The 16214-nt window shown below is 40.1% G+C and overlaps 2 protein-coding genes across 13 annotated transcripts in view; one reads left to right on the top strand and one right to left on the bottom strand.

Annotated features, from left to right (window-relative positions):
* DOP1A (DOP1 leucine zipper like protein A) overlaps positions 1-8289 on the bottom strand; it is a 114340-nt gene extending 106051 nt beyond the window's left edge. For 7 of the 8 annotated variants that reach the window (XM_019830895.3, XM_019830898.3, XM_045057773.1 and 4 more), the window contains exon 1: positions 8151-8289. The gene's annotated coding sequence lies outside the window, so the exon portion shown is untranslated. Of the gene's footprint in view, positions 1-7769; positions 8113-8150 lie in introns of those variants that run through there. The other variant, XM_045057771.1, reaches the window with a different exon arrangement.
* The window catches only part of UBE3D (ubiquitin protein ligase E3D), a 240374-nt gene continuing 231826 nt past the window's right edge, over positions 7667-16214 (top strand). For 2 of the 5 annotated variants that reach the window (XM_011282484.4, XR_006597971.1), the window contains exon 1: positions 10335-10522. In XM_011282484.4, the coding sequence (XP_011280786.1) occupies positions 10446-10522 (77 nt within the window). In that variant the 5' untranslated portion in view covers positions 10335-10445. Of the gene's footprint in view, positions 7815-10333; positions 10523-16214 lie in introns of those variants that run through there. The other 3 variants (XM_023254158.2, XM_023254157.2, XM_006931866.5) reach the window with 3 other exon arrangements.

Raw genomic sequence — 16214 nt, 5'->3', positions numbered from 1 at the left:
ATTTCTTTTTGAGAGAAACAGAGTGCGAGCGAGGAAGGGGCAGAGAGACAGGGAGACACAGAATCTGAAGCAGCTTCCAGGATCTGAACTGTCAGCACAGAGCCCAATGCAGGGCCTGAACCCACAGACTGCAAGGTATGACCTGAGCTGAAGTTGGTCGCCTAACCTACCGAGCCACCCAGGCACCCCAAAACAATTTAAGTACAGCTGACACACAATGTTACATTAGTTTCAGGTATTTGACAAGTTTACACATTACGGTGTGCTGACCACAAATGTAGCCACCACCTGTCATCACACAACACTGCTACAATATCATTGACTATATTCCTCATGGTGTGCCTTTTATTCCAGTGATTTGTTCATTCCACAACTGGAAGCCTACATCTCCACTCCCCTTTACCTATTTTACCATTCTCCCACCCCCACCCCTCCTGCAACCATCAGTTCTCTGTAGGTCTGATTCTGGTTTTTGTTTGCTCACTCATTTGTTTCTTTTGATTCCACATGAGTGAAATCATAGGATATTTATCTTTTTCAGCCTGACTTATTTCACTTAGCATAATACCCTTTATTGGTCTATCCATGTTGTTGCAAAAAGACAAAGTCCACATAATTTTCCATCGTGTGTGTATTATGCACCACATCTTCCTTATCCAATGATCAGTGGACTTAGGATGCTTCCATATCTTGACTGTTATAAAAAATGCTGCAATAAACATAGGGTGCGTATATCTTTTCAAGTTAGTGTTTTCATTTGTTTGGTAAATACACAGTAGTGTAATTACTAGATCATATAGTATTTGTGTTTTTAATTTTTGAGAGACCTCCACACTGTTTTCCACAGTGGTTATACCCATATGCATTCCCACCAATAGTACACAGGGATTCCTTTTTCTCCACATCCTCACCAACAGTGATTATTTGTCTTTTTTACTTTAGCCATTCTGGCAGGTGTAAGGTGATATCTCATTGTGGTTTTGATTTGTGTTTCCCTGATGATTGATGTTGAGCATCTTTTCATGTGTCTGTTGCCCATCTGTACGTCTTCTTTGAACCACAATCTATTCAGATCTTCTGACCGTTTTTTCATTGGATTGTATGGGGTTTTTTTTTGTGTTGAGTTGTATAATTCTTTATATATTTTGGATACTAACCCCTTACTGATATAAAGTTGGAGGTATCACAATTCTAAATTTCAAGATATACTACAAAGCTCTAGTAATAAAAACAGTACAGTACTGGCATAAAAACAGACACATAGATCAATGAAACAGAACAGAGAGCCCAGAATTAAACCCATGTTTATATGGTTAATTAATCTGTAACAAAACAGGCATGAATAGACAATGAGGGAAGGTTTCTTCAATAAATGGTGCTGGGAAAACGTGATAACTATATGTAAGAGAATGAAACTGGACCACTTTCTAATACCATACACAAAATAAAATGGACTAAAGACCTAAAACCATAAAAATCTAGAAGAGAACACAGGTAGTAATTTCTGACACTGGACACAGCAACATTTTTCTAGATGTGTTTCTACTGGCAATGGAAAGAAAATACTGGGACTACATCAAAATAAAAACCTTTGGCAAAGTGAAGGAATCCATCAACAATCCATGCTCTATAACTTAAAAGACGTAATAAAAACAGTACTTATCGCATCACATAAAACTAACAAGCAACCTCAAATCACTACCATCAGGGATGCTTGGGACACCTTCTAATAAAATGACAGGTGCCATAAAAATAATCATCTTGGGGGCACCTGGGTGGCTCAGTCTGTTAAGTGCCTGACTTCAGCTCAGGTCATGATTTCATGGTTCGTGAGTTTGAGCCCCACACTGGGCTCCCTGCTGTCAGTGCAGAGCCTGCTTCAGATCCTCTGTCCCCCTTGCTTTCTGCCCCTCCCAGCTTGCACACGTGTGCACTCTCTCTCAAAAAATAAATAAAACAAAAGAAAAAAATAATCGTGTTGCTAGAACCCCTCACTCAGGCTTAAGAGTAGACTCCTGATCAACTGGTGGTAACATTTATGGAATTGCTGGTATACAAAATAGAAGTCGCTTAATATTTATTTTTCTTCCAAAATGACAGACACTAACTTTAAAGCAAGTACTATATTCTATATTTTTCCTCAGGAGAAAAACTGTCCAGGAAATTTTAAAATCAAGATATTGTAGGACATGTGTTAAGTGTATACGAAAAGCCACTGGGCAAAGTGCATCATGCCGAAGACAAGCAGAAAGTATCATAGCAGACTGGGATGGCATTTGTGGTATATAATAAACAAGAGTTCCAGCTATTTGGAAAATTTGATTGATCATAACACATATCCTAAGAGTTTCAAGTAGCTGATACAGCACAAACAAAAGCAAATGGAAACGTAAGGTTATTTACCTGTATAATTTAAAGGACTGCTGTGCTTTTATAGTTCTTCTGATTATAGTCAGTATTACTTTCAAGTGGTAAGAGTTTATCTGCATTGCTTCTATACTGATTTTCTAGTAGAGACATAGGAAATAAACTACTTGTTTGGGTGAAATCTCTTTTATGAAATAAAGACTATTCATCCACAGGGCTCCTTTCTTACTTCCAAATGGAGGTTGTATCCCAGAACCTGAGATTAACAGCAATGTGACCTCTGGTTGAGTAGCAAATTATTGTGTATACTGATAAACTAAGTGTTACCGTTGTGTGTAAATTGGCTTTTGGAAATCAGTAACACCAAACTAAATGATCTATTTACCCGAACTCTTGGTTTGTGAACACAAAATAATGGTAATTTAAACATGAAGCTCATAATACCAATGTAAGCCTAAAAATAACCACAGCAAGTTGAAATACAGGATGTATTTTACAGAACAAGAGTAGGGAATTTATTTTTCTGTCTGTTCACATTAAACTCTTTCCATAAGAGAGGAGAATTTTTCATTGCCTCAGAAGAAAAAAAAGTCTAGAAATGTCTTCTGTAGGATGGAAATACTAAAATCTAGCTCAAACTTAAAAAGCGAAGAGAGGAAGAAGTGAAGAAGGTATTATATTAAGTTTATTACCTCATCCATGCTTATAGGAGCTATTGCCAGATAAACATAGTATCATTTCATCACTCCTGAATCAACACTCATCACTTTGTCATTTAAAGGCTATCACTGACTTTTAGATTTAGATTTCTTTCTTTTTTTTTTTTTTTAATTTTTTTTTTCAACGTTTATTTATTTTTGGGACAGAGAGAGACAGAGCATGAGCGGGGGAGGGGCAGAGAGAGAGGGAGACACAGAATCGGAAACAGGCTCCAGGCTCTGAGCCATCAGCCCAGAGCCTGACGCGGGGCTCGAACTCACGGACCGCGAGATCGTGACCTGGCTGAAGTCGGACGCTCAACCGACTGCGCCACCCAGGCGCCCCTAGATTTATTTCTTTATATTCAAAGGTTTATCTTACAGCTAAGGTACTAGTTTAAAAAGGTGGATGTTTTATCTCTAAAAGTAACATTAATAACATTAAAGACATTTTTTGGAAAAAAAATAGAAACTTACCTAATTCAGTAATGATCATAAATTTTTAAATTATTTTTTTGAAGTTAACTCAAACTCTAGTACACCTTTTAATCTGCAATTGAGGCTATATTTCCAAATTCTTCCACAGATGAAATTCTAAAGAATTCAGGCCCTGATGAATCCATTATCTCCCCAAATTTTGGCCACTAATCAGATGTGAGATGATTTTATGGGGTCCAAGTAACGGGCTGACACTGAATCAGTAAGGGATTTATTCCCTCTTCATTCTCTTGCAGTTCCTGACTGCAGGAAGTTCTCAGATTGATGGCAGAATGTTATCAACGCCTCTAATTCTTGCTTATCTCTCCTTTAAACAAAGAACAGTGTTCAATGGCCAATACTTTCTAGAATTTAACAACACTTTTGTTTCCATTATTTTCATCTTTATGTCTACCTTCTGTTTATGGCAAGCGATACCTACTTTTTATTTAAAATTTTTTAAATGTTTATTTATTTTTGAGAGAGACAGAGGGTGAGCAGGGGTGAGGCAGGGGGAGAGAGAGAGGGAGACACCAAACTCAAAGCAGGCTCTGCACAGAGCCTGATGCGGGGCTTGAACTCACAAACTGTGAGAGATCATGACCTGAGCCGAAGTCGGATGCTTAACTAACGGAGTCACCCAGACACACCCCTACTTTCTATTTATGGTGGTTATTTCAAGTTTTCTTTAAAATTATGTTAATAACTACATGCATACAAAGAAAATAAGTATACAGGAAGTATGCAGATATGACCAAAGTTCTGAAGATAGAAAAATGACTGAAGTTCTAGAAATACTACACTTACCATTTGGTCAACAAATAAATACAAGTGCCTACTATGAACGTGCCATTGGTTTCGCCATTAAGGATAGACAAGAATGATAAATGCTAACAGGAAAGTCAGAAGAGAATTACTTCAAAATGAGGTAATCAAAAAAAAAGATCCACAGACAAGGTGGCATTGGAGCGAGGGTAGTATGATGTAGACATGCCAAGACAGGGACAGCATGTGTCTGGAGGAAGCAAAAACCTAACAATACAGGCCTAAGTGGTGGCCTGTTCCAAATCTTGATTGTGCTGGTTACCTGGGTGTGTATACAATGTACACACAAAATGAATGCACACTATATGTAAAATTTTTCTTAAATTTGATACAATGTCTTTGACCTGTGCAATAAAAAAAAATCATTGATATTTTAGGCTTGGAATAGCTTGGAGAAGGAGAGGTAAATAGGTAAATACAATACAGAGAAAATGGACATCACCATTTAAAGACAAGGGAATCAAAAGTACTTATTTTCATATCATAAATTTTCAATAAAAACTGTAAACTATGGTGCACCTGGCTGACTCAGTAGGTAGAGTTTGCGACGCTTCATCTCAGGGTTGTGAGTTCGAGCCCCACACTGATGTGGAGACAGCCTAAAAAAAATTGTAAAAACAACAACAACAACAACAAAAAAAACCCAAAACACACACCCACACACACCAAACCAAAACCACAAAATAACAACAGCAGCAGCAGCAAGCCGGTAAGCCATTAAACAAAAACTGCAGCTGTTTACTTCTTGACAGTTGCATTTCATAGAGAAAATTTACCTGAATTAAGGCTTACCTCCTGACCCCCTCAAACAAAGGAGCACATTAATAGCAATCATTCCTAACAAAGTATCAGTTAAAGTAGCCACACTGTGTGCTAGTGACACCTGACAGAATTTAGCAAAATAATTTAAGACTGCATTCAACACTTACATCCTGTTTGTAAGCAACTCAGAAAAGACTACCTTAGAATTTATGTTTTAACTTTGAACCCTAATGATCTAAGCTCTTAAAATTAGTTATTAATGATTAAGAACATTTCCAATGGCTTTTATTACATTTCATAGTTTAAGAACTCACGACTAGCGAGGGAACTCAATCACAGTAAAAAAAAAAAAAATGTCATTATCAACAAGTCTTGTTGGAACTTTATAATGCCATCCTTAATAAAATCAATGACTTAACCATAAAATTAAATTCAAAACATGAATTATGATTCAAGAAAAGCATCAAGAGACCAGAAAAAGATAATCTTCTGCCATAAATTAAAGCATTAAAGTACATAGAAACTTATGTGCATCTTTAATATTTTATTAAGGAAAATATAAGCCTTTTGTTATACCAATGACTTGTCACTAGATCTTCATGCCCCAGAAAGCTTAAACTGAAAGCTAAATAAAAAGCACAACGTAGGGAATTTTAGAGTTGAAAGAAGACGCAGCTCAGGTATAGGCAGTCCCATCTTATTAGAGTCTGATTTATAATTTTTCACAGTGGCAGCAAGTCACAGCTCCCAGTCACACAATCATGATGGCAAACCACTGATATACTTACAACCATTCTTTATCCACACAATTATTCTCTTTTTCATTTAGCATAGTAGTCAATAAATTACATGAGATATTCAAAACTTTTATAATAAAATGTGCTTTGTGTTAATTCTGCCCAACTGTAGGTCAATGTAAGTATACTGATAGAGAGAGAGAGACAGAGGGCAACTGGGGAGGGGCAGGGAAAGAGGGAGACACAATCTGAAGCAGGCTCTAGGCTCCCATGCTATCAGCACAGAACCTGATGGGGGCTCAAACCCACGAACTCCGAGATCATGACCTGAGCCAAAGACGCCTAACTGACTGAGACACCCAGGTGCCCCTTGTACACTGAGCATTTTTAACATACGTTAAATGTATTAAACACATTTTCAAATTATGGTATTTTCAATTTATGATGCGTTTACAGGGACACCACCCTAAAAATTGAGGAAGATCTGTATAGTAATTTTCAAATTGGTATTCTATATAATTATATTTCTAATGTTAGCAGGTTGGCCAAACCACAAGAGACTCTTAAATACAGAGAACTGAGGGTTGATGGGGGAGTGGGGGGAGAGAGGAAAGTGGGTGATGGGCACTGAAGAGGGCACTTGTTGGGATGAGCACTGGGTATTGTACGGAAGCCAATGTGACAATAATTTAAAAAAAGAGAGAGAAAATAGGCTTTGTGGCCAGGTAAGTTTAGAAAATGCTTTGATAACCTTCCCCCGAAGATTTATATGCATATGAGCATAGTAGTAAAGGTTTTGAGAAATCCTGCAGTTAAAAGCAAATCAGAAGTTAAAACTGATTTAACCAATGCACCCCTAAATCATTTGCCATGGAACACTGTTTTGGGGCAGTAAGGCTATCGATGAGAAGAGTGTTCAAAGGGAGACATCAGTTTGGAAAATTTTGATCTTATGAAATTACCTTACAGATGACAAAACTGATTAGAGAGATAACATTTCTTTAGGAGAACAAAGGATTTGAACAAAATCTTTAATTCCTAGGCTATCGCTCTTCCCACTACTTTAACTACAAAATAAGACTCTTTAAACTCTATATAGTCAAACATTTAATTTACGTTTAACATTCTGGTTATGGTGTCACATTTTCTGATTTGTGTACTCACTTAGGCATTTTTAATTCTTCCTTCAAGACCTGATTTCCTTAATAACTAGGCCCACCTGGAAATTTACTATTGTTTGGTACTAATGGGGAATGATTTCATTTGGAGTAGCAGCTTAAAGTGATCACGAAAATAAAGCGTTTGTACTACAACTGGTTTTAGTTTACTCTTGTTATAATTTAGCGCAACTAAATCACTATGTTATGAGATGGTGAATTTCTTAGCATATAATGTCAACATATGCTATCCATGATAACTTTCTAGATCTTCTGTCTGTGTAGAAGGGAGCCAAGGACGTCAAAATTGAGAGGTTTCTGTCTTTGAACAATTCTGAGCTTATTTGTCAGGCAAACACTTAGTTTCCTATCTTTTTTGTAATTATCAAAAAAATGTTTTCATTGCTTTAACTATAGTCTCCAAATCAGATTATCACAATATAGTTCTCAAACTCCTTAGAACTATACATTATAGTGTTCAGAAACACAATTCTTCCAGCTTTAAATAAGTATCGTTGTGTGCCACTCCCCCCTCCGGGTAGGAGTGAAGAATGGAAGAGACCGAACAAGTAACTATTGTTATGCTGCAACTTTAAAAGGCTTGAGAATCAAAGGTGATAATACTTAACAACTTCCTTATGACTAACCTGACTTCCTCTAAAAAACTTCTGCACTCCTTTCCAACCCCCACATGGAACCTTAACTATAGCTGGCATTCGTGTCTCCTCAATCTTAAAAGAACCCACCAGATGAATGAGAAGGTACGAAGCCTGGATTCCACCAACAAAGAGGTTAGTCCGTGCGCCTTTATCGCACAGGTGCGACCTCCACCCCCAACCTTGCGCACCGCTGGGCCCCCGCGCTGGAGGCCCCACTGCCTTGGGGCCGCCCTCGAGCCTCCGCCCAGCCCCGGCCCGCCGATCCCCGCGCAGCTCGCGCCTCTCCGGAAACCGGAGGGCGACCGGCCGGCTTCCAAGCTCCAGGCGGGGCCGAGGCGGCAACACCCCCGACGCCACAGAGCCTGCCCGGCGGGGCGTCCCCGCAGCTCCGGAACAGGCCAGGCCGAGGAGGCCGCTCAGGGCCGGCAGCCGGCCTCGCGACCGCGCTGGGGGCGGGGACGCTGTTACCTGCCGTGGGCTCGGCCGCTCCCCGCCGGCGCCGCTCTCCTGGCAACCGCGGCAACGACGCGGAGGCCGGGAGCCGAAGGGCCTAGTGACAGCTCCCAGCGTGCACCGCGGCCGCGCCCACGCCGGCGTCGACGTCGACGGCCCCTGGATCCCCGCCCCCGGTCCGTGCTTCGCCACTCGGCTCTAGCTGTCGCCACAGCGCCCTCGAGCGGACTGTTGGGCCACCAACTATGGGGATGGATGGGCCTGGAAAGTGAATAGCAGGTGTTTTCAACTTTCCAGCACCAGGGGCATCTTAATGGGGAGTTGGCAGGAATGCTAGGAATTGAGAACAGCTTTTAAATATTATTTAAACAATCACTTAAGTGATATTTAAACTATTCTTCAATATTTCATATGAGGAACTTGAGGCCCAGAAGAAGTTAGAGACTGGTGAAGTTAGGAGATAAATAGTTGTTATCAGATTTGGAACCATTTTGAGTTTATGTCTCTCTAAATCATGTAGTTACTACAAGGAAGTTGCAGTTTTGCCTAAACCGTAGGATCAAAGAAAAAAAAGACTGATTTTATGTTTTATAAATGTGTGAATATATATGAAATATAGCAATCTTTAAAAAGAACCAAACGCCAAGTATGAAGCACATGCTGTGCTAAGACTTAAATATTTCAATATAATGTGTCTGTATTTAAGACTCAATAGCCTTGAGAACTAAAGGTGGAAGATATTAGGAGTTAAAATCATCACCCATGATCACCATTATTTGAGGTGGAATAGTAGTAAATACAATTCTTTAACTGCATTGTTACCTCCATCCATGATTTTGAATTATTGTGATGAAAACAGGAATTTGTGAAGCAACACAATAAGCTTTGAAACAGCAAATACTTAACTTTAGAAAAACTGTCTTAAAATAGTATCTCTAAAGTGGATTTATTATTTATTTGGAAAATCTTCAAATTAAGAAGCAATCAATAAGCACGATTTTCTTAATTTATATTCGGAAATACATCATTGTTTCTGTTTTTAAGAACTAAAAGCTTCTGCTTTTTTTTTTTTTGTAAGATTTTATTTTTAAGTTATCTCTACACCCAATGTGGTGCTCCAATTTACAACCCTGAGATCAAAAGTGGCATGTTCCATCCACCAAGTCGGCCAGGTGCCCCCAGCCTCTTGCTTTTAAAATTCTTATTGGGGCTCCTGGGTGGCTCAGTAGGTTGAGCTTCAGACTTCGGCTCAGGTCATGTTCTCAGGGTCATGATATCACCGTTTGTGAGTTTGAGCCCGGCTTCCGGTTCTGTGCTGACAGCTCAGAGTCTGGAATCTTCTTCCAATTCTGTGTCTCCCCCGCTCTCTCTCTCTCCCTTCCCCACTCATATTCTCTCTCCCTCAAAAATAAACATTAAAATTCTTATTGTAAGTCCACCACTATAGCTTTACATTTTAATATTTCCCCATTTTAAGTATTTACATTATAGTAGATCGTTTTCTTTACTATGTCAAACTTTCCAAAATTATCTTCTAGTTGTAATAAGATTATGACTTCTGTGAATAAATTTTTATTTATACAAAATATGGGGAGTGGAAATGTATATGCGGATCATTCTCATCTTCCTGTTTTCAAAGGTTATAGGAATGGTTAATGCTATGATTCACGACACTTGATTTAACCACACTCCTTTCTGCATCGGTAACAGAAAACTTCTTACATTTTTGCAACTGTTTGCATCTTGGAGCAACTGTGTCTAAATCGAGAAGCAATGCCAAATCAATCTCGGACGTTTGTTGCCTTAGACAGAGGAGAGCTAGCAAAGGACAGACCACAGTTCATTAAAAAAGATACTGTCCTTTATTAAAAAAACGAAATCAGATTGTATGTTTGGGGTGGAGAAATCTGCTCTCAGGCCTCCAGGGGTCAGTGCCTCGGTCATCTCCCTTTCTTCCAGCCTTATTTCTACCCAAGCTAGCCAAGGGAGTGTACTCGGCTCCGATTTTTAAGGTCCTGTCCTGGGAGACTAACGCACCTGGCCACGCCCACACGGAGAAGAGTGGGAGAACCAAACTGCTCACCTTTGTGACCACTCAGACCCGAGGCCCATATTTGAAAAAGCTCACGTTGTCGGGTCTAGTCCTCGCGGTAGCGCGCTCTCCGCCCGGCAGGCGGCGCTGTGGGCTGGCGGGCTGCGTCCGCCCAGCGATCCTGTCGGGGAGGCCCGTGCGGCCGTCACCGCCGCACGTGCAGCCGCTCCTGGCCGTGGTGGCTCCGCTTCGCCAGAAGCTGCGGCCGGGCGCCGGCCATGGCGGCGGCTGCCGCGGGGACGCCAGTGTTCCTAGAGGTGCGGACACAGCTGCGGAGCGCGCTGCTGATCCTGGGGTAAGGCCGGCGCTGGGCGTGTGGGGCCCCGAGGTGCCGTGAGTAGCCTGCGTTTCTGCTGGCCCGGGAGCCTCCGCCTGCCTCAAAAGCACGGGGTTTGGAGTTCCTTGCCAGTTGCTTAGAGCCTGTCCCATTACTCAAAGTGGAGCTTCTCTTCCCCTCGTGCTTTTAGTACCCCCCCCCCTTCACTGGTAATCTCGGTATCACCAGGAGCTTTTCAGAAATGCAGTCTCAGCCCCACACCAGACCTGCTGAATCAGAACTTGTGTTTTAACACGCTTTCCAGAAGTCAGAATACACACTGAAGTTTGAGGATCGCTGATATAACAGTATCCGGCCTTTCCACAAGCAGTGCAAAAAATGCCGTGCCTGTTTCTTTTTGGGATCCTCACTAGAGGATAAGTTCCAATGTGAGAGCTTCTTATTTTGTAAATAAACTCGGGATTTTTGTTTTTGTTTTTGTTTGTGTTTTTTGTCCACAGCGTTCTCTGCAGAAACACTGAGACGTTCATTGAACGACTAACAAAGGTTGCAGGCTTCTTATTGGAGCTCATTCATATTCTGCGTTACAGTGAGAAGTCAGCAAACGTTTGACTTCGTTATTCACTACAACAAACTTTTAGGAGAAATGTCCTCTTTTTTTTTTTTTTTTTTTTTTTGCTTGTTTGGTAGTATGTGGTCCCCTCGATTGTTCCCTTGTGACTGCTGTTTCAAGTAGAGTAAATTAGATGTTAAAATCCTGAAACTTTTACTACACAGAACCACTCTGAAGTAGATTGATGCCCATCTTTCTTTTCCTTATATTTGCCAAGTATAGGTGTGGCAGTTTGGGGTTTGGCATGAGAATTGAATTCAAATTCTAGCTTCTTCACAAGGGCAGACTTGCTTAATCTGAATTTTTTCCCTTGTCAAATGGGGATGATATTTATTACCCTTCTCTTTTTCTTCTGTTTCTCCCTCTACCTCTTAAATCATAAGTTCAGACAAGTCTCTCCAATTCCAGTCCACTTTGTAGGGTTATCAGCAGCCGCAAACTTACATAAAAAAAACAAAAGACAACCTCCCTACTTCCTCTCATCAAAGAGGCCCTTCAGTGTTCCCTTGGGTTACCACTCTCTTGTTTAAGCAAGTGAAGAAACCTGACTTTGCTAGTTTGTCCCTGATAGTCTTTGGCTGTTGAACTTTATCACCACCTTGCCCCTGGCAAAAGCAAAAGCAAAAGCAAAAGCAACCACTCTTCTGATTTTCTTTAACAGGGATTCGTTTTGCCATGGTTGGATATAAATGGATTCATACAGTATGTGCTTTTTTCGTTTCTGGCTTTCCTTTAACAGTGGTTTTGAGATTTATGCCGTTGCACATGTCGCCTATTCTTTTTTCTCACTGAGTAGTTTTCTATCGTATCGATATACAATTTATCCATTCTATTTCTGGATATTTTGTGTTTTTCTAGAACTTGATTATTGTGAATAAAGTTGCTATAGCATTGTTGTATAAGTCTTTTAGTGGGTTGACATTTTCATTTCTCTTAGGAAATGACCTAATTCTGTAATGGTACAAAATGCTATCTCATTGTCGTTTTAATTTGCATTTGAGCACCTTTTCATTTGCCTTTTGGTCATTCATACATGTTCCTTTGGAAAGTGTCTTCTAATTTTTTGTCATTAGAAAACAATCAGATTGTGGGGGCGCCTGGGTGGCGCAGTCGGTTAAGCGTCCGACTTCAGCCAGGTCATGATCTCACGGTCCGTGAGTTCGAGCCCCGCGTCAGGCTCTGGGCTGATGGCTCGGAGCCTGGAGCCTGTTTCCGATTCTGTGTCTCCCTCTCTCTCTGCCCCTCCCCCGTTCATGCTCTGTCTCTCTCTGTCCCAAAAATAAATAAATGTTAAAAAAAAAATTAAAAAAAAAAAAAAGAAAATCAGATTGTTTGTCTCTTTGTTAAATTTAAAGAGTTCTTTATATAGTCTGGAAATAAGACCTTTCTCATTTATGCCCTTGTGAATATGTGAACGCGTGTTCCCAATCAGTAACTTACCTTTTCATTTCCTTAATAGTGTCTTTTCAGGAACAGAAATTTTTAATTACAATGAAGTTTAGTTTGTTGCATTTTTTTTCTTTAATGATTAGTTTTGTTTGTGTCTTAAGAAATCTTTGCCTACCTCAAGATGGTAAAGTTTTCCTCTTACGTTTATTTTCTAGGAGTTACATAGTTTTAGCTTTGACAGGTGGAATTCATTTTTGTGTGTTTGGAGTAAGATAGGAATCAAATTTCCTTTTTTTTTTTTTTCCCTGTAAGGATGTCCAGTTTTTCTATCATCATTAGTTTAAAAGACTGCCATTTCTCCCAGTGAAATTACTCAATGTCTTTGTCAGAAAGCATTTGTACTGTTTGTCATCATGTATCTTTCTATCCTTTCACTAGTAATCTATGTCTTTACATATAAATTTTTTAAATGGTTATTAATTTATTTTGAGAGAGAGAGAGAGAGAGAGAGAGAGAGCAGGGGAGGGGCAGAGAGGGAGAGAGAGAATTCCAAGCAGGCTCCGCCCTGTCAGCACAGAGCCTGACACGGGGCTTGATCTCATGAACCGTGAGATCATGACCTAAGCCAAAATCAAGAGTCAGACGCTCAACCTACTGAGCCACCCAGGCACCCCTATATATAAATTTTTTTAAACATATGCTGGGTGGAGTTTTTCTGAATGCGTTCTGATAATCTGCATTTTAATGAAATTTTTTAACCTGTTTCAGTTAATGTAAATGATTGAGTTTTATTCTTATTCCTAATCTTTTTTTATTTTGGAGAGAGTTGCAAGTGAGCAAGAGGCATGGGGAGAGAGAGAATCTCATGAGGGACAGAGAGAAGCTCTCAAACTTCAAGGCTCAAGTTCACCTGAAGTGGGGCTCGAGCTTACCCTATGCAAAACTCGAACTCAGGACCCGTGAGATCATGACCTAAGCCAAAGTCAGATACTTAACCAACTGAGCCACCCCAAGCACCCCTGATTTTTTTTAAGTTTTATTTATTTACAGAGTCTCTGCACCCAGAATGGGGCTCAAACTCACAACCCCGAGATCAAGAGTTGCATGCGCCTCCAACTGAGCCAGCCAGGCACCCATCTTGTTCGTAATCTTAAGTGTTTCTAGGCACGTGGGTGGCTCAGTTAGTTAAGCAGCCAACTCTTAGTCTCAGCTCAGGTATTGATATTAGGATTGTGAGTTCAAGCCCCCAATTGGGCTCCACACTGGGTGGGAAACCTACGTAAAAATAATAAATAAATAAGTGTTTCTAGCATTTTATCATTAAGTATGATGAAATTTTTGGCAAATCTGTGTGATAGATTGCATAGTTCCTTTGTATTCCTAGTTTACTCTGAGTTTGAATCATGAAGATACTATTTTTTCTGTAATGATTTTTGCATGTATTGTGATAGTCATATGTTTTCCTTTCATCTTTACATCTGTGAATTGCATAAGAAAAATCTATTTATATTAAGCTATTTTAGCATTCCTGGGATAAATCTTGGCCATTCATTTATTCAGTCCACAGATGTTTACTGAGTTCGTATTCTAGTGCCAAAAATTCGAGTTCTAAGTGCTGGGTATACAGCTGTGAACAGTGACAATAGCAAAAGCAAAAATATCTTGGCTTTCATTGAGCTTACGGTCTAATGGTGGCAGTGGGTGAGAGGTGAGCAGAAATTACACAAAACAAATAACACACACACACACACACACACACACACACAGATGTTTATTTACTTTTGAGAGAGAGAAACAGAGCTCAAGCAGGGGAGGGGCAGAGAGAAAAGGAAACACAGAATCCAAAGTAGGCTCCAGGCTCTGAGCTGTCAGCACAGAGTCCAATGCAGGGCTCGAACCCATGAACTGTGAGATCATGACGTGAGCCAAAGTCAGACGTTTAACCAACTGAGCCACCCAGGAGCCCCCAAATCATATATTAAATGGAGATAAGTATGTAGAAAAAAATAAAACACGAAGGGTTAGGGAGAAAAGATTACATTCCAAGTGAGAAAGCAGCACTTGAGTAATAAACTGAAAGGGCAGAAGTTTGGAACTATATACCTGCTGGAAGACCATTTCCCTCCAAGAGAACAGAAAATATGAGGGGTGCCTAGTTCAGAGAGAGGTGGGCAGGCTGGTGGAGCATGTAGCAAATGGTTTTACAGGGGTATGCTAGTAAATGTTTAAAAACCTGCTTTCCAGGGGAACCAATCAAACACAAAAAAATCTTCCTGATTTGCAGCATTTACTGATTGTTATGATGTAGATACTTTCACTGTGGATGATGTCTACCAAAGTGACTTCAGCTGGTTTGCAAAATGCCTGGAATTTCAGCAACCTTCTCTAGTCTAGCACTGGGTCTCAATGGGCCGTTGAAAGGATTTTAGCTTGTACTCGGAATGAGATGGCAGTCATTGGATAGATTCAAACAGGGTATGACACCTGAAAGAATCTAAGTGCACGGTGAAGAAAGCCTCAAGTATATAAAATCAGGTCTCAAACCTGTGGAAAATCAGTTCTCAAATGCTTTGTTTTTGCACAGTCTCAAACTTGAGAGTAAGTTACTGTCACTCCTGACTATATTACTGTATATTTCCTATAAGCAAGAACATTCCCATACATAACCACCGCACAACCTTCAAAACTGGAAAACATTACTGCCGTCTTAACACTCAGACCTTGCTCAAGTTTTGCCACATGTCCGCATATTATCTATAATAGCAAAAGAACCCAGGTCAGAATCATGCATTGCATTTCATTGTCATGTTTCCTTAGTCTTTTATTTTTTTTAATGTCTATTTATGTTTGAGAGAGAGCGTGTAGGAGGGGCAGAGAGAGGAGGTAGGGAGGGGGGCAGAGAATTTGAATTAGGCTCCTCTCCACCTGTGCAAAGCCCAAGGCAGGGCTCAAACCCGTGAGCCCTGTGATCATGACCTGGGCTGAAGTCAGGCGCTCAACCTAATGAGCCACCCAGGTGCCCTTCCTTAGTCTCTTAAAATTGGAAACTTTCCACAGTTTTTCTCGACCTTCACAATCTTGACACTTAAAGATGACAGCCTATTTGTTTTGGGGAATATACTTCTATTTGGGTTTATTTCGTGTTTCCTCAAGATTAGGGTCAGGTTGTACATCTTTGGCAGGAATATCACAGAAGTGATGCTCTGTTCTCATTGCATCCTATCAGGTAGCACATGATTTTGACTTATTCCATTAAAGTTCATCTAACTTTGAGCATGTAGATAAGATGATATCTACCTTCACCATAAAGTTACTCCTTTTTTTTTTGAGGCTTTAACATTTTTATGTAGGAAAACATTGAGTCTGAAGCTATGATGGTTCAGCCTAAAGCATCTGGTTTTCAATCGTGAAGTCAATTTATGTAAAATATTTTTCCCTGTCTATAAAAAACAAATTGAACAGTATTTTAATTATAAGGAAATACAAACATACACTTTAAGCTAGCATATCTGCACTATCATAAAAGAAAGAGGATGTTCTTCCCCTTCCCCTTCCTCAACCATTCAAAGAAGAGAAGAATACTGCAAACTTTAACAACCTCACTGGCTATCATCAGAGTAACTACAGAACAAGGATATCACAGGGATGAAACTATTTCTTTATCTTCCAGAAGGCAGAAGGCTGAGTTCTTTAGCTTTATGAGTGCAA

This window comes from Felis catus, chromosome B2 (genome assembly GCF_018350175.1).
Source record: "Felis catus isolate Fca126 chromosome B2, F.catus_Fca126_mat1.0, whole genome shotgun sequence".
Classification (NCBI taxonomy): Eukaryota; Metazoa; Chordata; class Mammalia; order Carnivora; family Felidae; genus Felis; species Felis catus.
This window is presented reverse-complemented; position numbering and strand designations above follow the sequence as displayed.